This window comes from Choloepus didactylus, chromosome 4, assembly GCF_015220235.1.
Source record: "Choloepus didactylus isolate mChoDid1 chromosome 4, mChoDid1.pri, whole genome shotgun sequence".
Classification (NCBI taxonomy): domain Eukaryota; kingdom Metazoa; phylum Chordata; class Mammalia; order Pilosa; family Megalonychidae; genus Choloepus; species Choloepus didactylus.
Window position 1 is genome coordinate 132,308,917 of NC_051310.1, and position 21,359 is coordinate 132,330,275.

The following is a 21,359-nucleotide window of genomic DNA, read 5'->3' on the forward strand; positions in this document are numbered from 1 at the left end:
GAAAACGTGGAACTGCTGAGATCAGCGAAATCTGTAAGTTTTTGCGGCCAGGGGACCCGCGCCCCTCCCTGCCAGGCTCAGTCCCGGGGGAGGAGGGGCTGTCAGCTCCAGGAAGGAGAAGGGAGAATTGCAGTGGCTGCTCTCATCGGAAACTCATTCTACTGATTCAAACTCCAACCATAGATAGACTGAGGCCAGACACCAGAGACTCTGAGAGCAGCCAGCCCAGCAGAGAGGAGACGGGCATAGAAGGAAAACAACACGAGAAGCTCCAAAGTAAAAGCAGAGGATTTTTGGAGTTCTGGTGAACACAGAAAGGGGAAGGGCGGAGATCAGGCCTTGAGGCGCATATGCAAATCCCAAAGCAAGGCTGATCTCTCTGCCCAGGGCACCTTTCCTTAATGGCCCTGGTTGCTTTGTCTATTAGCATTTCAACAACCCATTAGATCTCTGAGGAGGGCCGTTTTTTTTTTTTTTTTTAAATCCTTTTTGCTTTTTCTAAAACAATTACTCTAAGAAGCTCAATACAGAAAGCTTCAAAGAATTGAAATTTGGGCATGTCAAGTCAAGAGCAGAAATAAGAGAGCTGTGAGACAAAAGGCAATAATCCAGTGGCTGAGAAAATTCACTAAACAACACAACTTCCCAAGAAAAGGGGGGTGTCCGCTCACAGCCACCATCCTGGTGGACAGGAAACACTCCTGCCCATCGCCAGCCCCATAGCCCAGAGCTGCCCCAGACAACCCAGTGTGACGGAAGTGCTTCAAATAACAGGCACACACCACAAAACTGGGCGTGGACATTAGCCTTCCCTGCAACCTCAGCTGAATGTCCCAGAGCTGGGAAGGGGGAGCAGTGTGAATTAACAGAGCCCCATTCAGCCATCATTTGAGCAGACTGGGAGCCTCCCAACACAGCCCAGCAGCCCAGAACTGCCCTGGGGGGACGGCACTCACCTGTGACATAGCACAGTCATCCCTCAACAGAGGACCCGGGGTGCACAGCCTGGAAGAGGGGCCCACTTGCAAGTCTCAGGAGCCATACGCCAATACCAAAGACTTGTGGGTCAGTGGCAGAGACAAACTGTGGCAGGACTGAACTGAAGGATTAGACTATTGCAGTAGCTTTAAAACTCTAGGATCATCAGGGAGATTTGATTGTTAGGGCCACCCCCCCTCCCCGACTGCCCAGAAACACGCCCCACATACAGGGCAGGCAACACCAACTACACACGCAAGCTTGGGACACCAATTGGGCCCCACAAGACTCACTCCCCCACTCACCAAAAAGGCTAAGCAGGGGAGATCTGGCTTGTGGAGAACAGGTGGCTCGTGGACGCCACCTGCTGGTTAGTTAGAGAAAGTGTACCCCACGAAGCTGTAGATCTGATAAATTAGAGATAAGGACTTCAACTGGTCTACAAACCCTAAAAGAACCCTATCAAGGACAGCAAATGCCACGAGGCCAAAAACAACAGAAAATTATAAAGCATATGAAAAAACCAGACGATATGGATAACCCAAGCCCAAGCACCCAAATCAAAAGACCAGAAGAGACACACCTAGAGCAGCTACTCAAAGAACTAAAGATGAACAATGAGACCCTAGTACGGGATATGAAGGAAATCAAGAAGACCCTAGAAGAGCATAAAGAAGACATTGCAAGACTAAATAAAAAAATGGATGATCTTATGGAAATTAAAGAAACTGTTGACCAAATTAAAAAGATTCTGGACACTCATAGTACAAGACTAGAGGAAGTTGAACAACGAATCAGTGACCTGGAAGATGACAGAATGGAAAATGAAAGCATAAAAGAAAGAATGGGGAAAAAAATTGAAAAACTCGAAATGGACCTCAGGGATATGATAGATAATATGAAGCGTCCGAATATAAGACTCATTGGTGTCCCAGAAGGGGAAGAAAAGGGTAAAGGTCTAGGAAGAGTATTCAAAGAAATTGTTGGGGAAAACTTCCCAAATCTTCTAAACAACATAAATACACAAATCATAAATGCTCAGCGAACTCCAAATAGAATAAATCCAAAAAAACCCACTCCGAGACATATACTGATCACACTGTCAAACATAGAAGAGAAGGAGCAAGTTCTGAAAGCAGCAAGAGAAAAGCAATTCACCACATACAAAGGAAACAGCATAAGACTAAGTAGTGACTACTCAGCAGCCACCATGGAGGCGAGAAGGCAATGGCACGATATATTTAAAATTCTGAGAGAGAGGAATTTCCAGCCAAGAATACTTTATCCAGCAAAGCTCTCCTTCAAATTTGAGGGAGAGCTTAAATTTTTCACAGACAAAGAAATGCTGAGAGAATTTGCTAACAAGAGACCTGCCCTACTGGAGATACTAAAGGGAGCCCTACAGACAGAGAAACAAAGACAGGACAGAGAGACTTGGAGAAAGGTTCAGTACTAAAGAGATTCGGTATGGGTACAATAAAGGATATTAATAGAGAGAGGGAAAAATATGGCAAACATAATCCAAAGGATAAGATGGCCGATTCAAGAAATGCCTTCACGGTTTTAACGTTGAATGTAAATGGATTAAACTCCCCAATTAAAAGATATAGATTCGCAGAATGGATCAAAAAAAATGAACCATCAATATGTTGCATACAAGAGACTCATCTTAGACACAGGGACACAAAGAAATTGAAAGTGAAAGGATGGAAAAAAATATTTCATGCAAGCTACAGCCAAAAGAAAGCAGGTGTAGCAATATTAATCTCAGATAAAATAGACTTCAAATGCAGGGATGTTTTGAGAGACAAAGAAGGCCACTACATACTAATAAAAGGGGCAATTCAGCAAGAAGAAATAACAATCGTAAATGTCTATGCACCCAATCAAGGTGCCACAAAATACATGAGAGAAACATTGGCAAAACTAAAGGAAGCAATTGATGTTTCCACAATAATTGTGGGAGACTTCAACACATCACTCTCTCCTATAGATAGATCAACCAGACAGAAGACCAATAAGGAAATTGAAAACCTAAACAATCTGATAAATGAATTAGATTTAACAGACATCTACAGGACATTACATCCCAAATCACCAGGATACACATACTTTTCTAGTGCTCACGGAACTTTCTCCAGAATAGATCATATGCTGGGACATAAAACAAGCCTCAATAAATTTAAAAAGATTGAAATTATTCAAAGCACATTCTCTGACCACAATGGAATACAATTAGAAGTCAATAACCATCAGAGACTTAGAAAATTCACAAATACCTGGAGGTTAAACAACACACTCCTAAACAATCAGTGGGTTAAAGAAGAAATAGCAAGAGAAATTGCTAAATATATAGAGACGAATGAAAATGAGAACACAACATACCAAAACCTATGGGATGCAGCAAAAGCAGTGCTAAGGGGGAAATTTATAGCACTAAACGCATATATTAAAAAGGAAGAAAGAGCCAAAATCAAAGAACTAATGGATCAACTGAAGAAGCTAGAAAATGAACAGCAAACCAATCCTAAACCAAGTAGAAGAAAAGAAATAACAAGGATTAAAGCAGAAATAAATGATATAGAGAACAAAAAAACAATAGAAAGGATAAATATCACCAAAAGTTGGTTCTTTGAGAAGATCAACAAGATTGACAAGCCCCTAGCTAGACTGACAAAATCAAAAAGAGAGAAGACCCATATAAACAAAATAATGAATGAAAAAGGTGACATAACTGCAGATCCTGAAGAAATTAAAAAAATTATAAGAGGCTATTATGAACAACTGTATGGCAACAAACTGGATAATGTAGAAGAAATGGACAATTTCCTGGAAACATATGAACAACCTAGATTGACCAGAGAAGAAATAGAAGACCTCAACCAACCCATCACAAGCAAAGAGATCCAATCAGTCATCAAAAATCTTCCCACAAATAAATGCCCAGGGCCAGATGGCTTCACAGGGGAATTCTACCAAACTTTCCAGAAAGAACTGACACCAATCTTACTCAAACTCTTTCAAAACATTGAAAAAAATGGAACACTACCTAACTCATTTTATGAAGCTAACATCAATCTAATACCAAAACCAGGCAAAGATGCTACAAAAAAGGAAAACTACCGGCCAATCTCCCTAATGAATATAGATGCAAAAATCCTCAACAAAATACTTGCAAATCGAATCCAAAGACACATTAAAAAAATCATACACCATGACCAAGTGGGGTTCATTCCAGGCATGCAAGGATGGTTCAACATCAGAAAAACAATCAATGTATTACAACACATTAACAAGTCAAAAGGGAAAAATCAATTGATCATCTCAATAGATGCTGAAAAAGCATTTGACAAAATCCAACATCCCTTTTTGATAAAAACACTTCAAAAGGTAGGAATTGAAGGAAACTTCCTCAACATGATAAAGAGCATATATGAAAAACCCACAGCCAGCATAGTACTCAATGGTGAGAGACTGAAAGCCTTCCCTCTAAGATCAGGAACAAGACAAGGATGCCCGCTGTCACCACTGTTATTCAACATTGTGCTGGAAGTGCTAGCCAGGGCAATCCGGCAAGACAAAGAAATAAAAGGCATCCAAATTGGAAAAGAAGAAGTAAAACTGTCATTGTTTGCAGATGATATGATCTTATATCTAGAAAACCCTGAGAAATCAACGATACACCTACTAGAGCTAATAAACAAATTTAGCAAAGTAGCGGGATACAAGATTAATGCACATAAGTCAGTAATGTTTCTATATGCTAGAAATGAACAAACTGAAGAGACACTCAAGAAAAAGATACCATTTTCAATAGCAACTAAAAAAATCAAGTACCTAGGAATCAACTTAACCAAAGATGTAAAAGACCTATACAAAGAAAACTACATAACTCTACTAAAAGAAATAGAAGGGGACCTTAAAAGATGGAAAAATATTCCATGTTCATGGATAGGAAGGCTAAATGTCATTAAGATGTCAATTCTACCCAAACTCATCTACAGATTCAATGCAATCCCAATCAAAATTCCAACAACCTACTTTGCAGACTTGGAAAAGCTAGTTATCAAATTTATTTGGAAAGGGAAGATGCCTCGAATTGCTAAAGACACTCTAAAGAAGAAAAACGAAGTGGGAGGACTTACACTCCCTGACTTTGAAGCTTATTATAAAGCCACAGTTGCCAAAACAGCATGGTACTGGCACAAAGATAGACATATAGATCAATGGAATCGAATTGAGAATTCAGAGATAGACCCTCAGATCTATGGCCGACTGATCTTTGATAAGGCCCCCAAAGTCACCGAACTGAGCCATAATGGTCTTTTCAACAAATGGGGCTGGGAGAGTTGGATATCCATATCCAAAAGAATGAAAGAGGACCCCTACCTCACCCCCTACACAAAAATTAACTCAAAATGGACCAAAGATCTCAATATAAAAGAAAGTACCATAAAACTCCTAGAAGATAATGTAGGAAAACATCTTCAAGACCTTGTATTAGGAGGCCACTTCCTAGACTTTACACCCAAAGCACAAGCAACAAAAGAGAAAATAGATAAATGGGAACTCCTCAGGCTTAGAAGTTTCTGCACCTCAAAGGAATTTCTCAAAAAGGTAAAGAGGCAGCCAACTCAATGGGAAAAAATTTTTGGAAACCATGTATCCGACAAAAGACTGATATCTTGCATATACAAAGAAATCCTACAACTCAATGACAATAGTACAGACAGCCCAATTATAAAATGGGCAAAAGATATGAAAAGACAGTTCTCTGAAGAGGAAATACAAATGACCAAGAAACACATGAAAAAATGTTCAGCTTCACTAGCTATTAGAGAGATGCAAATTAAGACCACAATGAGATACCATCTAACACCGGTTAGAATGGCTGCCATTAAACAAACAGGAAACTACAAATGCTGGAGGGGATGTGGAGAAATTGGAACTCTTATTCATTGTTGGTGGGACTGTATAATGGTTCAGCCACTCTGGAAGTCAGTCTGGCAGTTCCTTAGAAAACTAGATATAGAGCTACCATTCGATCCAGCGATTGCACTCCTCGGTATATACCCGGAAGATCGGAAAGCAGTGACACGAACAGATATCTGCACGCCAATGTTCATAGCAGCATTATTCACAATTGCCAAGAGATGGAAACAACCCAAATGTCCTTCAACAGATGAGTGGATAAATAAAATGTGGTATATACACACGATGGAATACTACGCGGCAGTAAGAAGGAATGATCTGGTGAAACATATGACAACATGGATGAACCTTGAAGACATAATGCTGAGCGAAATAAGCCAGGCACAAAAAGAGAAATATTATATGCTACCACTAATGTGAACTTTGAAAAATGTAAAACAAATGGTTTATAATGTAGAATGTAGGGGAACTAGCAGTAGAGAGCAATTAAGGAAGGGGGAACAATAATCCAGGAAGAACAGATAAGCTATTTAACGTTCTGGGGATGCCCAGAAATGACTATGGTCTGTTAATTTCTGATGGTTGTAGTAGGAACAAGTTCACAGAAATGTTGCTATATTATGTAACTTTCTTGGGGTAAAGTAGGAACATGTTGGAAGTTAAGCAGTTATCTTAGGTTAGATGTCTTTTTCTTACTCCCTTGCTATGGTCTCTTTGAAATGCTCTTTTATTGTATGTTTGTTTTCTTTTTAACTTTTTTTTTCATACAGGTGATTTGAAAAAAGAAGGGAAAGTTAAAAAAAAAAAAAAAAAAAAAAAAAAAAGAAAAAAGACAAACAAGGGGAAAAAAAAAAAAAAAAGATGTAGTGCCCCCTTGAGGAGCCTGTGGAGAATGCAGGGGTATTCGCCTACCCCACCTCCATGGTTGCTAACATGACCACAGACATAGGGGACTGGTGGTTTGATGGGTTGAGCCCTCTACCATAAATTTTACCCTTGGGAAGACGGTTGCTGCAAAGGAGAGGCTAGGCCTCCCTGTATTTGTGCCTAAGAGTCTCCTCCTGAATGCCTCTTTGTTGCTCAGATGTGGCCCTCTCTCTCTGGCTAAGCCAACTTGAAAGGTGAAATCACTGCCCTCCCCCCTACGTGGGATCAGACACCCAGGGAAGTGAATCTCCCTGGCAACGTGGAATATGACTCCCAGGGAGGAATGTAGACCTGGCACCGTGGGACGGAGAACATCTTCTTGACCAAAAGGGGAATGTGAAAGGAAATGAAATAAGCTTCAGTGGCATAGAGATTCCAAAAGGAGCCGAGAGGTCACTCTGGTGGGCACTCTTATGCACACTTTAGACAACCCTTTTTAGGTTCTAAAGAATTGGGGTAGCTGGTGGTAGATACCTGAAACTATCAAACTACAACCCAGAACCCATGAATCTCGAAGACAGTTGTATAAAAATGTAGCTTATGAGGGGTGACAATGGGATTGGGAAAGCCATAAGGACCAAACACCACTTTGTCTAGTTTATGGATGGATGTGTAGAAAAGTAGGGGAAGGAAACAAACAGACAAAGGTACCCAGTGTTCTTTTTACTTCAATTGCTCTTTTTCACTCTAATTATTATTCTTGTTATTTTTGTGTGTGTGCTAATGAAGGTGTCAGGGATTGATTTAGGTGATGAATGTACAACTATGTAATGGTACTGTAAACAATCGAAAGTACAATTTGTTTTGTATGACTGCGTGGTATGTGAATATATCTCAATAAAATGATGATTTAAAAAAAAAAAAAAAATAACTTAGACAATCAAAATATTTTAAAAATGGAGAACCTGTAATGACTAAAAATATGGTTTCCAAGAAAATGAATGCCTCATCAAAATATATTAATGCAACAGTTCATAATGGGTAAAAGAAAACAAATATCAATTGGAACAAAATTTTCAAACAAACCTAAGAATATGTGTTGTCTTTTCTTACTATCACAGGCAAGTTAAAACTAAGAAAAAGGTTGCTGCTTTCTTGCCTTCTGTGTTATATTGGCTTTTCTCCTCCAGTTTTGAGTAGAAACCAAAGCATTGGCTGCCTTTAGTCTTAGCTTTTATTACTCCTTTTTGCCTCAACCTCATGTCCTCTGGATTGTCTAAAGCTTGCTTTTCTGTAAAATTGTTGACTTTCTGCTTCTGTTGGGCATTGCAGGTAGGTTTCCTGACAGTCAGTTGGATGGGTTTCTCATAATCAGAATCAAGGCTTATAGAATCAGTCATATATAATGTGTTTTAGGTAATTAAACAGGCAAGTTTTCTCAAGATCACACCTTCTGTTCCTTTTGGGATTTAGTTGTCCAAAATCTGAAAATTTTGCCTTTAAAGAATATCTTATCCATTAATGAATTTAGTAACTATATTGCCTATAATAGGGACTAGAACACAGAAAGTGTCAATGAACATGTTAGTAAAGGATCTTGTGTCAGGTGTTTAACATACCAGAGCCTCAGTTTCCCTCTTTAACAATGGAATTCATTTTCAACTGGCCTTCTTTACAAAATGACAATGTTTACTAAAGTATTTGGAAACATAAAGCACTATGTGAATTAAAATTATTTTTACTTTTGTTATTTTCAATTTGTGGAAGACAAAATGTTGGTATTAAAGTTGCTAACAAATTGGACCCTGGCTGCAGTGGAACTCTCTGGGTTTTGAAGAACAAATCTGATTTCATGTCGTCTGTCCTCTGGTTTAATCACATAAACCAATAGAAATGTCTCCAATTCATATATATAAGTGTGTAAACGCCGTGTCCTGTCTGCTTCATACTTGGCCCACCAATCCTCGGTCAGACAATGCTCTAATTTGGAAAATATGGTCATAGGAGAATGTAATTCATAGTAGTTAAAAGTCACATAACTTTCTAAGAAAAGTATTGGTAATAGTTCAGACAATAATCTTTTTCAGGCAATGTTTCTTTTTTGTATTTTTACTATTAGCATTTTAAAAAGAGAATTGTGTAAAGAGTTTTACTAGGCATTAACTCTGAAGATAATTTATTTCAGAAAAGTGTGACAAAGATCTCTAAGGGTCTGGCCAGCAGGTGCTCCAGCAGAGGAGATCCTAGGGACCCAGCAGCCCTTCCTGCACCCACTTCTGAACACCATGCTCAGCCTGTGGCTTTGCAAGAAACAGGAGCAGAAGCTGGTAATTGGATTTTGTTGCTACTAGTCTTTGTAACATCTGTCATCACTATTTTAGAGAGTTGCTTTGAGGATAAAAGGAAATCAAAGATGTGAACAGTTTTATGAGTGAACAAATGTGTACTCCTACCAAATGTGAATTCTCTTCTTGGATTTAATTTTTCTTTTCTTTTATATTCTCAAGGCCTTATTTTATTGTACTTATTAATTTTGTAAATAAGGGGCCAATGGAGAATAAATATTTAAATAACTGAAGCTGAGAAATTGTTATTTGGGGTATCATAAGCAAATTCTTTCATTCTGTGGTAAAAACTAGAAAGTCTTCAGGAAAGGCCATTCTCTCTAGGTTTTATTGCACAGGAACAATAGTCATTATCATAGTTTGGCTTCAACAGGAAGATGCAAACCCTAGAAAACCTAACTCAATTTCTGGCCTTCAGGATTTCCTGATTTTCTCCTTACCGTTTTGATTGTAAGAAATACTATTAATTCTAGATTTAGTTATAACTAGAATGGTTCAGTCCAAGGTAAGGAACCCAGGAGGCAACCCTTAGGATCAGGAATTTAGCTCTATAGAACTGCCTCAAACTCATCACCCTGCCTTTCTGCAGAATGTGACCCATCGAAACTGTCTCATAATCCCCAAGGAACAGATGAGGGTACATTCTCCCACCCACTGTAAATAATGCAAACAGGTGTTCAACTAAAATTTTATCAAGAAGTATCATTCTCATTTTATAAATGAAAGTGAGGTTCAAGTTTGCTAATTAGCTAAGGCCTCCACATTTCTTAGAACCTGGTTAAGGTGGGTTCCTGATGTTGACTATGCTCAGAGTCTACACTCAGATCAAAGAGTCTACACTCAGACCACAAGGGGAAAACATTTGTTAGCATTTAATGAACCTCCCTCAACATGGCTTCAAGCCATGAGGACACAGGCTTCCCTCACACCCTTGATCTTCTCCTCACCTCTTCTGCTGAAGAATTTGGCCTTCACGATGATAGGCTGCTTTGGGAGCTTTCCCTTCCCCAGAACTTTGTAGTAGCTGGATTGTACCACATCAGTGATTGGAGCGACTCCAGTCTTGTTTTTAGCAGCATTTACCCGTGTCTGCTCACTGACTTAAGGTCCACAGTTTATCACGGTTGACAGTTGGACAGAAGCTCTGGTTCCTCTTCAGGTGATAATGTCTCATACCAGCCTTCCCAAGGTAACCTGGGTGATATTTGTCAAAGTTGATCCTGTGGTGATGCATGCCATCAGCATTCCCCGGCCTCCCAGATGCTTCTGCTGTTTGCCGATAGGGCCGTGGCCGTGGCTCACGTGGCCCCTCCGGGTCTTTCTCAATCTGGAGGGCATGTCGGTAGCCGAGACGAAAGAGCTTGGATTTAATTTTGTATTTAGAGGAGAGGGTTCTCTAGGCCATCTTACATTATCTTTACTGTTCATCCCTCCATTCAAAAATGATTCTTATTACAAGGAGAGTAATGAGAACTTACGTAGGGCAGTAATATTTTTATTCCCTGAATTTATTGAGAAATCAAGGGCTTTGAATGAGAGAATTCCCAAATAACTGAGACTTTTTCATTTAAATTACTGAGGCTTATTTCAACTGTTTTAAAAAGGAAATCTTTCTAAAGTGTATTAACTGTTTTCTGATTTATTTGTGAGTTCCTTGAGGGGCCGGGACAGTGTTTTCTTCTCTCCACCCCAATACATGGCACAGTGAATGGCACATAGTTTGTGCTCTTTGAAAACTTAATGAATTAATCATAGCGTAACTTTTCCTTAATGACTTAGAGTTATCACTATGAAAAAGAATTATTGTACTGTACTATAGCCCCAATGGTGTATTAAGAACTTACCAAGGAATATAGGATTTATATTGCCTAGTTACTGAGATTTCTAAACTAGGAATTGGTGAATCCTCTGTTATCCCCCATGCGTTTTAGGATGTCAACCTTCCTCCACACACAAACTATTTTGTATCTTTTGTCTCCTTTGTAATCTGGAAAAGACCTAAAATTTGTCAGAGCAAATCACACATACCAAGTCAATAACCTGTTACCCATATTTCTAACTCAGTAGGCAATATTACCAGAATCTTGGAAAAGCTGAGCCTTTTCTAAGAGGTCACTTAACATCTATTTTCCTCACTCTTCAGAGGCCCTTTCCCCCTTACTTCTAGGTTCTAGAGAGTTGAGAATATATTGCCAGTCAGCTGGATGGTAATATTACCTTAATTTGTGTTTTAGTTCTTATTTTTAATGTCATATTATGTCATATTTTGAGTTATAATTTTAATATGTGGAAGGGGTAGAAACAGGTGTTAGGTGATATTTGACCTTGGGAAGTCCTGTCAACATTAAAGAAGTTAGCTTTGGCCTAAGGACAAATCAAACTACAAGTCGGTTTATTTATTTATTTTTTTCTTTAGATTTTTTTCCCCTCAAAACCAAATATATTAACAAGCTCATTAGAAAGGTTCAACTAATTCCAAAATGTATAATATAATAAATGATAAAGTCCTCTTTAGTCCTATCTTCCGAGAACACCATTGTTGACTGTTAGGTTACATTCTCCTAATATCTTATTTTTTTTTAAGTAACTTACAAATTAATTATGAAATATTTAATATAAAGAATATATGTAATGCATATGTAATTATGAAGCCCAACAACCAGGAACCCACCCTTCAACTTAAGAAATAAACCTCACCAAGACTATTAAAGGTTCCTGTGTGTTCCATCACAGTTGTGCCCCGGAGTTCCCCCCACCCAGTGTAACTTTTTTTTTTTATTACTCCCTCACTTTGCTTTATGGTTTGACCAAATAACAGTATCCCAAAAAAGCTATTGCTTTATTTTGTCTGTCTTTTAGCATAATAAAAATATCATACTCATTGTATTCTTCTGTAACTTGCTTTTTCCAGTCAATATTATGCTTCTAAGATTTTTGGTACTACATATAGCTCTAGTTAATTAATTGTCACTGCTGTGTAGTATTCCTCTTTATGAATATACTATAACTTATTTATCCTTTTTCGGTCAATGGGCATTTGCATGGTTTTCAGTTTTACACGAGTATTTTAAATGAAAAATATAAATTCAGTGTACAGTGCCATTATGCTGCTTCATTAATCCTCTGGTGCTCATGAATATGAATGGCACCATTTAAATGAAACTAAAATATCAGGAGTGAGCTAAGAATAATTTTTCTCAACCAGTGATTTTATGTAAACATTTTGGACATAGTCTTCGGAGTCTGTGCCCTTGTGTTCCTGCTTTATTATGTCATTTTTGTTACTAATACCATCTACCTTTTGTATAAATTTTTGTATGTTATGTGAATTATATATAACCGTTATAATAACAATGTTAACTTTGCTTTATGCCAGGTAGTAGGCCAAACAATTTTATATATTTTGCCTCTCAACAACTTTTAATATTTTTTTTAATTTGGAAATAATTTCAAACTTACCTAACAGTTTCAAAATAAAAATAGTTATAAGTTACCATTTACCCAGATGTATCTATTGATACATTTTACCCCATTTTATGCTTTTCTGTGTGTGTGTGTGTGTGTGTGTGTGTGAATATTTCTTTTTTTTTTTTTTCTGAACAATTTGAGATTAGGTAATACAGATTGTAGCCTTTTACCCCTAAATTCTAAAGTGTATATTTCCTAAGGAGAGGGATATTTTCTTGTTTAACCTTAGTGCAGTAAACTTAACATTAGATAAAACTATTGTATCAGTACTCAATTTGTATTCCAATTATGTCAATTCACCCAATAAGGTCTTTTGTAGCATCTCCTGCAGTACAGGATTCTGTCTAGGGTCAGGTATTTGCATTTAATTGTCATGTCTCTTTAGCCTCTTTTAATCTAGAACATTTCCACAGCCTTTCCTTGTCTTTTATGGCATTGATGTTTTTGAAAGACACATTCTCTGACTTCCCTTCCCCGTCTTTTAAAATAGAACTTTCCTCATTTTGGGTTTTTCTGATATTGCCCCATGATTAGGTTCAGGTGTTTTCTTGGCTGGAACACTGCATAGGTGATATGTTCTCATGTTATCACATCTGGAGGTGCACAATGTCCATCTGGCTCCCCTTGGTGAGGCTAATTTTCATCACCTAGTCAAGGTGTGGACCAATTTCTTAATTATATAATCACTGGAAGGGTTTCCCCCTTGCAACTAATAAGAAGTCTGTGGGGAGATGTCTTTAAGACCATGTAACTGTCCTTCTTCTCTAGCAAAATATCCCCTTAGATTTAACAATTATTGCCAGTTCTCACTGGATTTAGTCTTTACTGTAGTGGCTGCAAAATTATGATTTTTCTGACTTCAGTTCTTCCTCTACATTTACCAGTCGGCACTTGGCATGCTATTAGAGTCAAGAGTCCTCTCTTCACATTTTTCTCTTCTCATTGATTGATTGATTCATTCATTCATGTATGCATGCCTACGTTATTGGACTCATGAATTCCTGTTTTTTCAATATTCTATAATTCTTTACTATATTTAATCAGTATTCAGATTGTGCCTGATTCAGCCAATGGAAACCCATTCAAGCTGGCTCCTGTGTCTTTGTCACATGTCCGTTTTTGAGTACTTTCTTACTTTCTGACGTAACAAGATGTTGCATTCTCATTCTTGTATATACCCAGCCCTAGCAATGGAATCAGCCATTTCTTGAAGATCCCTGGTTCCTTTTAGGGAAGGGATCAATACTAAGCTCTAATATACTGAGCCTCAGAGAGGGTAATATACTGAATCACACAGCCAGTAAAGAGTGGAAACAGGATTAAGTAAGATAGAAACAGCTGTCTGTATCTTAAGCATCATGCATATAACCTTCTTTCAGTTACTCTGTAGCCTGGAGTCATGCCATCTGGTTTTCTTTCTTTTCTTCCTTTTTTTGGTACTTCTTAATCTAAACTGATATAAAATATCAGCTGTCATTAATTTTTGCAGATAAGAAAAAGATCCTTGAAATGAAAGATTCATGCTGTGGACACTGCTTCCAAGAACTTGAAAAGTCAAAGCAGGAATGCCAAGATCTGAAAAGAAAACTGGAGAAATGCTGTAGGCATCTTCAGCATTTAGAAAGGAAGCATAAAACTGTAGTGGAAAAAATCGGAGGTTAGCATTCAAGGTAGCACTGCTACCAGTATACATCTCTTTGATCCTTGTTGAGGTGTTCAAATGTGACATTCTAGTTACTATAGACACTGATTCTCATTTGTGATTAATGTGAACTAATTTGGACTTTATTTTATTTTTACTAACCAAATTATTACTACTGATCTCAAAAGAGGAAAATTTCAGCTCTGATTAAAAGGTCACAGTCCTTTCTTCCTTTCTTGATTGAACAGACATGGGGGCCAAATGTGTCAAGCACTGTTCTTGGCACTGGGGATACAGCAGTGAATAAAATAGACAAAATTCCAATCCTCATGGAGATGTAAAATACTATGTTCCCTTCCTCAGAAAGCTTATTGTCAAGTAAGGGAACTAAAACAGATTAATAAATAATTGCAATATGGAAAGCTATGGGCAGTATGTTTATTTACAAGAAAGGGTATAAGCTCTGCCTCATATTATTGTTAAGGAGAGCTTGACTAAGCCTTAGAAGATGGAGGTGTTTGCCAAAGAAAAGAAGAGCATTCTAGGCAAAGAGAAGGGATATGAAGAAAGGCAAATGGGTCTGGTCTGGCCCCCATCCAGTCCATCCTTCACAGTGCTGTCAGCGTAATCAGTCTAAAAAAGGGATATCTTCTGTTGTTTTCCATTGCCCTTCTGAAAAAGTAAACTATTGGACCTATGAAGCTGCACCCTCTTACCTTTCACTTTTCATGTATATCCTGTGCTCTGTACTCCTCACATTTGAAATATTTCAGATTCCTTAACTGGTCATGTGTGTTTTTTTACCTCTGGACCTTGCATGTGATGTTGTCATCATGTCCTACTGTTTACCCCTTCGATTTCCTTCTTGGCCTAACTCTTCCTCATCCTTTAAGATTCATATCAGAAGTCACCTCACCTGCAAAGCCCTCTTTGATTTTCCTTAGTCTGGAGTAGCTGGACCCCATAGCACTTGGCACTTCCTCTATTATACCATTTACCATTCTGAACTTAAGTTATTTGGTTACTTGCCTGATACCCTCTCCAAACTATAAGCTCTGTGGGGAAAATGGACAATGTGTTACCTTGTTTATCCTGTAGTCATGGTGGCCTGTACATGGTAGACATTAAATATGTATTTGAATGAATGAAAGACTGAAGGCATAGGTCCCAGATAATCACATCATCCAGAAAAGACCAGGTGAATAGGTTCATTTTTTTCTACTTTTACTTCTACTGTTGTCTAGACAATGGCAGTCACGCCTTCAATCTTTCTGCTTTCAATCTTGCCCCTCCAATCCATTCTCCATGGGGCAAATAGAGTGACCTTTACAAAAGTAAATTGGATCATGACTCTCTCTTATTTGAAGCCCTTCAGTGGCTTGCCATGATCCACAGCATGAAATCCAAGCAGTTAATACTTAAAAAGGCCTTTCATGATCCAGAGCCAGCCAGGCCCTCCAGCTTTATCTTTCCTCAATAGAGTCATGGATTTCATCATCTCTCGTTTCTGAGCTGTTATCACACTCTCCTAATTTTACTAAAACATCCATCTTCCCATGTTCATCCCATTGCCTGGCTAATCCCTGCTCATCTTTCCCCAATACCTTATTTATTCACCATCTTAATCATCCCTGACTTGGTTAGGTGTTCCTGTTAGTCATTCCCCATAGCTTCTATGCTTCTTATAACATTTCATCATCCTTGTAACTATTTTCTGTGTGTATTCCCTCTAGGAGTACAGACCTCATGGCAAAAAAGGGTCAAGTCCTGTCCCAGCACTTAGCACAGTACCTGGCACCACAGTACACACTCTGTAAATAGTGTTGACTGAGAGAAGCTGCCTACTAACATCTACTGTTTGCTAAGACTGTTAGAGATAGATAATGACTTTAAGGCAAGAATGGTTTAAGAAGTTCAAGATAAAAATTTTGACAACTACAATTTGCTTTGTCACTACTTTGCTTTTCAGTACAGGACAGGAGAATAAATGAGATATCTCATTAACTGTAATGCACAGAGCCATGTAAACATGCTATTATAAATATTTGGTGAAAACCAGGGAAATTTGTTTTACATAATAAAATAACAAGGGCAGTTGAATATATTGTTATTTATAAATCATAAAATAGTTATAATGTTTTGTATTAATGATAAAATAGTTAATCCACATGATGCTTTTGAAGCAGGTGTCTGGTTATTTGGAGACTTGGAAATAATCCAAGAATGCTGGTACTTCCCTCAAAACAAAGAGCTGATAAAAGAGGTCAGGGTCAGAATTCATCATTTGATAGCTTGATTTGAATTTTTGTCTTAATGTAAACTTATTAGGTGATATTATCTTTGCTGTTGTGTTTGCTTGTTTTTTGTTTTTGATTCTTAAATTCCATTTTCCACTCTGTTGATAGCATTTATTGAAAAGTGATGGAGGTAGAGTGAGTAGTTTAAAAATACTCAGGCATTGAGGTAACAGTAATTCATTCCCTTTATCCCATATTATGGGGTGTGCTGAGGGGGTGGCATAGTAGGGAGCGTGGAGTGCCATGTTCACATTTATTGAGCCAAGGCATTTTAGGCCCTGTGTAAGGTGTTGTGCAGTTGTTCAATTTTTATTGCAATCTTTAAAGTAGGTAATACTATCCCCACTTTACATATGTAAAAGCTCAGGTTCAGAAAACCTAAGCAGTTTGCCTAGGCTCATTCAACTGATAAGAAGCTGAGCTAGGATTTAAACCTACATCTCTCTGACTCTGAAGTACCTGCTTTTTCCTCTGTGTTATACGGACTTTATTCATCGCCTGTCCTCTTTTTAAGAGTCCAAAGAATTGAAAATCTTATGTTAATTCTGAAAATGACATCCACTTATGGTTGATTTTATTTCATATTGAGGTGCTTGTTCAGCGAGCATTTATATGAGCACAGACTGTATGCCAGGTTCCATGGGGGACATGGAATTAGAAAACCTAGTGTGGGTCTACAGAACTTCAGTCTGCCTGGAAAACAAAGCACATGTATATGCAACAATTGGAAACCAATCCCAGCACAGTGAGTAACCCACAGCAAGATGTAGACAGAGCATAGATTTTAAAAGCTGAGAATGACCCAGAAGAGCACCTGAAAATTATAGTCTCCTTTACAAACCTTTGTATTGGGAACTTAAGGGAATGGAAGACTGAAAAACAGAAAATGATTAACAGGCCAATATCTATAAATGTTCTTTTGCAGAAGAGAATAGTAAAGTTATTGAAGAATTAATAGAAGAAAACAATGACATGAAGAATAAATTGGAAGAGCTGAGAACAGTTAGTAAAACACCACCAAGGTAGACTTTTACTATTTTAAAGAAACAATTTATTTCTAAGTATTTCAAAATTTTAAAAGTATAATTTATTGTTTTTGTTACAAAGCAAAAGCTATTAAAAAAAAAAAGAAAATCTCAAAACTCCTATCCCTAGAAGATACCTTGTTTTTATATACTTTAAGCCTCTCTTTATACAGACACACCATGTGCACAGCATGTTTAAAAAATTGGGATCATTGGATGAGCTATTTTGTAAACTTTTATAAAGTTAATATTATAACACATACATTTCCCCATGTCATTATTCTCCTACAGTGTTTTTTTTAATAGCTGCATAGTTTTTTCTTCTTATGAATTTACCATGATTTATTTAAGCAATCATAACATTTAAATTGTTTCCATTTTGCCCTTATTTTAAATAACTGTATGGTGAGATCCTTATATATGAAATGTTTAGTATATCTCAGTTTATTAGAATATTTGGAATACATATAAATTTTTTCAAAAGACGTTTTTCATTTTGCAGTCTGTTTTTGCAATGTGCTTTGTTTTTAGGTCATTGTCAGAAGGAGCCATTGAAAATGCTTGCCTGCCATACAATGGGAGGGCCTTGGAAGAACTTCGTGGGCAGTATATTAAAGCCGTAAAAAAAATCAAGCGTAAGTCCCTGAAGAGATTTCTAATATTTTACAGATGGTTTGTTTCTGTTTTTATTAAATATAAAATCAGAGTTTACTAGCAGTAGTAATTTCAGGGAATTTGCCAACCATCCTTATTCTGGAATCTTGCCTGCTTATAGAAATGATCATTAACACCTTTTCTAAATTATACATCAATGAATCACCTTGCCCAAATAATGTCTTTTGGAAGTGACATGAGGGTAGTGTTATTTCTATAATATTGATTATCCTGTTTCTTTATTGGACACTAGTATCAAATAAAAAATCTAATAATCTTATAATTTACATAATTTTTAGCCAAAAAAAAATCTCTTATGAGTTTTAAATGAGCAATTATCACTTCCTACTGTAAACTTCTTAGGCTAATTAGAAGTTGTTCTGTTTCTCATTATTTTGATGATGGATTAAATCATAGATGTAAATTTGTTTATCAAGTCTTTTGCAGTACAACTTGGTTTTTAATATCAAAATTGCATGGAATGTATGTATCTCCCAAATACAATGGCCAATGTTTATATAGGGAAAATGTATATTTACCTCCTAAAATTACAGTACCATTTTTTCCAATTTGTAATGTGTTTATTAATAACATACCATCCCTAGCAATGCCTTATTGAGGAAGCTCATAAAAGGTTTATAAACTTATCCATGTTTTCCAGCATTCAGTAACCTTGTTGTCAGAGTATTGAAGTCATTTGAACAGGTAACCAACCCATGGATCAGATAAAATTATTTTAAAATTCATCGTAAAACTCTTTGAGCAAATATAGCTTCATAAAGTATAAGGCCAAAACCATTATCTCTACAAGCAGAGATTACAAGCAATTATCAGTGCAGCTGATGAAGACAGATGGCGAAATTGGCTAATTTAGATCTTTTAGGAGGTCTTTCACAAAACTCTTACACAGTCCTCAAGGACTCAAGTTATTTTTTTCCCTTCACTTTGTTTTGCCTGTGTCATTGGTTACACAATGTCTTGGTTTGCCAGGGCTGCTATAACAAATACCACAGGCTGGCTGGCTTAAACAGTAGGAATTAGTGGTCTCAGATTTAGAAGCTGGAAGTGTAAAATCAAAGTATCAGTGGGCCATGTTTTCCCTGAAGTCTGTAGCATTCTGGTGGTGGCTTCCTGGCAATCTTCCATCACATGGAGATCTGTCTCCTTCTGTCTCTCCTTACTCCTACTATTGTGTCCAAATTTCCTCTGCTTATAAGGACTTCAGTTATATTGGATAAAGACTCATCTGATTCAGTTTGGCCTCATCTTAATAGAATCTTCGAAGATCCCATTTACAAATGAGTTCACATCCAAAGGACTGGGGGTTAGGACTTGAATGTTTTTGTGGGGGACATGATCCAATTCACAACACACCATCAAAGGAGAAAATGAACACCACAGAGGCAACCAATACAATGACAAAATTTCTTTTGATATTCTACACAGATAGGTGACATAATGGCTTGCTGAGGACGGTGGGCCCTTAAAGTCAGACACACTTTCATTCAAATCCTGTGAGATCTTGGATAAGCTAACTAACTTCTTTGTGCCTTAGCTTCCACATGAGAAAATGAGAGAAACAATAGTATTTTTCTCATAGAGTTCTATAAAAATGAAATATATAAAGCTTAATACTGTGCCTGGCACAGAGGGGGTTTAGTAAATGTTTGTTATTTTTAATAAAAATTAACATTATAATTTGATGTATACTCTTGGATAAATTGGTTGAAATATATACGAATGAACAAATATATAGAAATAGCAATACTGCCTGAGTGATAACATAAAGATGAAGAGAAAATGGACTGTATCTTGATTTAAGAGATAAAATTTCCTTTGAGATTAAAAAAAAAAAAAGACCAGAAACAAAGAACTAACAAGGTGACAAAGAAGTAACAGCTCCATCAAAAATAACTGTTTATGAGAGCAATTTAACTTTGTTTAGCCTTCCTTAATGTGAGAAATCACTCCTATTCCAAATGAGTTTCTTGAATAAAAAGTGACATGGGATAAACTTTATGCTTTGTAAGAGCCTCTTTCTGTAATAAGTTACAAAAGCCTATCACCATTATTACAAACTTGATGAGGGGCAAAATTTTTCAGACTGTGTTTGAAATTCCCCTTCAAAATGACTAGATTCTTTTTGTTCTAGCTTTGCCGAAAGTAACTGGATTTTACATTATAAAAAAAATGGAGGCTCGTTATCTAAAAATTTTAGAACTGATTTTGTCAGTGGCATTAGAAAACGAAAGCAAGAGCAACTCAATCTCCCACACACTACTGGTGGGAGCTACACCAGACAAAAGTAGATGTTATCCAAAGACTCAGCAATCCCAATCCTTATCTTTCAGCAAAGGTTTGTTTTAGGATTCAGACAAAATTTGCATTCTCCACACTGTGGATATAAAGTGGGATGATAGTATCACCTACTTTCAGCTTAGTAACTCCATCACCAACACCCTCCACAACCCCAGCTCCTTCATGTCCCAACATCACTGGAAAACACCCCTCAGGATCAGCCCCACTCAGGGTACAAGCATCCGTGTGACAAACAGCAGTGGCAGTAATCTCAATTCGAACTTCATAAGCCTTTGGGGGTGCCCCCTCCAACTCCTCTATGGAGAGAGTCTTTCCAGCCTCCCAGGCAACTGCAGCCTTGCAATTGATAACGGGTTCGCCATGTCCACGGGTTCAGGTCAGCGCTGGGCTGGCATCCGGGGACGGCCGTGGGGGGACAGGGTGTGGGCCCAGTACACCATTTTTAACAGAAGGGATGGGAAATTTCTCAAGTTTCAGATGTAATTGGAAGATCATCAGGGTCATGTGTAGCTGTTTTATTTATTGAGTATTATCAATAAAGATTTGCTTCTCAGTTGTTGCCGTGCTGAGAGGGCATATTACTACAAACAAAGCAACTTTTCATTAATAATCATATTGATTGGGAAATGAAGTCTTAATCATTTTTTAATTCTAATATGATTATTTGTATTATACGTGTATTGTGTTTTAGTTACATCTTTGAAAGTTGCTTGGAGGTTTTGTGTTGACAGGTACTCCGTTTTAATTCTTCCCATTTCAAATAATGAAAAATAAGTCTCCCAGTTAGTATTTTTGCATAGAACATCTAGTTTTCAGGAAAAGTTTAATGACT

The 21,359-nt window shown here is 37.4% G+C and overlaps 1 protein-coding gene and 1 pseudogene across 6 annotated transcripts in view; one reads left to right on the forward strand and one right to left on the reverse strand.

Moving 5' to 3' along the window:
• Positions 1–21,359, forward strand: part of CEP152 (centrosomal protein 152) — a 128,406-nt gene that overhangs the window by 101,797 nt on the left and 5,250 nt on the right. For 5 of the 6 annotated variants that reach the window (XM_037834041.1, XM_037834038.1, XM_037834039.1 and 2 more), the window contains 4 exons: positions 8,963–9,104; positions 14,080–14,247; positions 17,455–17,551; positions 18,086–18,189. In XM_037834041.1, the coding sequence (XP_037689969.1) occupies positions 8,963–9,104; positions 14,080–14,247; positions 17,455–17,551; positions 18,086–18,189 (511 nt within the window). The remainder of the gene's footprint in view (positions 1–8,962; positions 9,105–14,079; positions 14,248–17,454; positions 17,552–18,085; positions 18,190–21,359) is intronic. The other variant, XM_037834042.1, reaches the window with a different exon arrangement.
• On the reverse strand, positions 10,020–10,460 carry LOC119532050 (annotated as a pseudogene).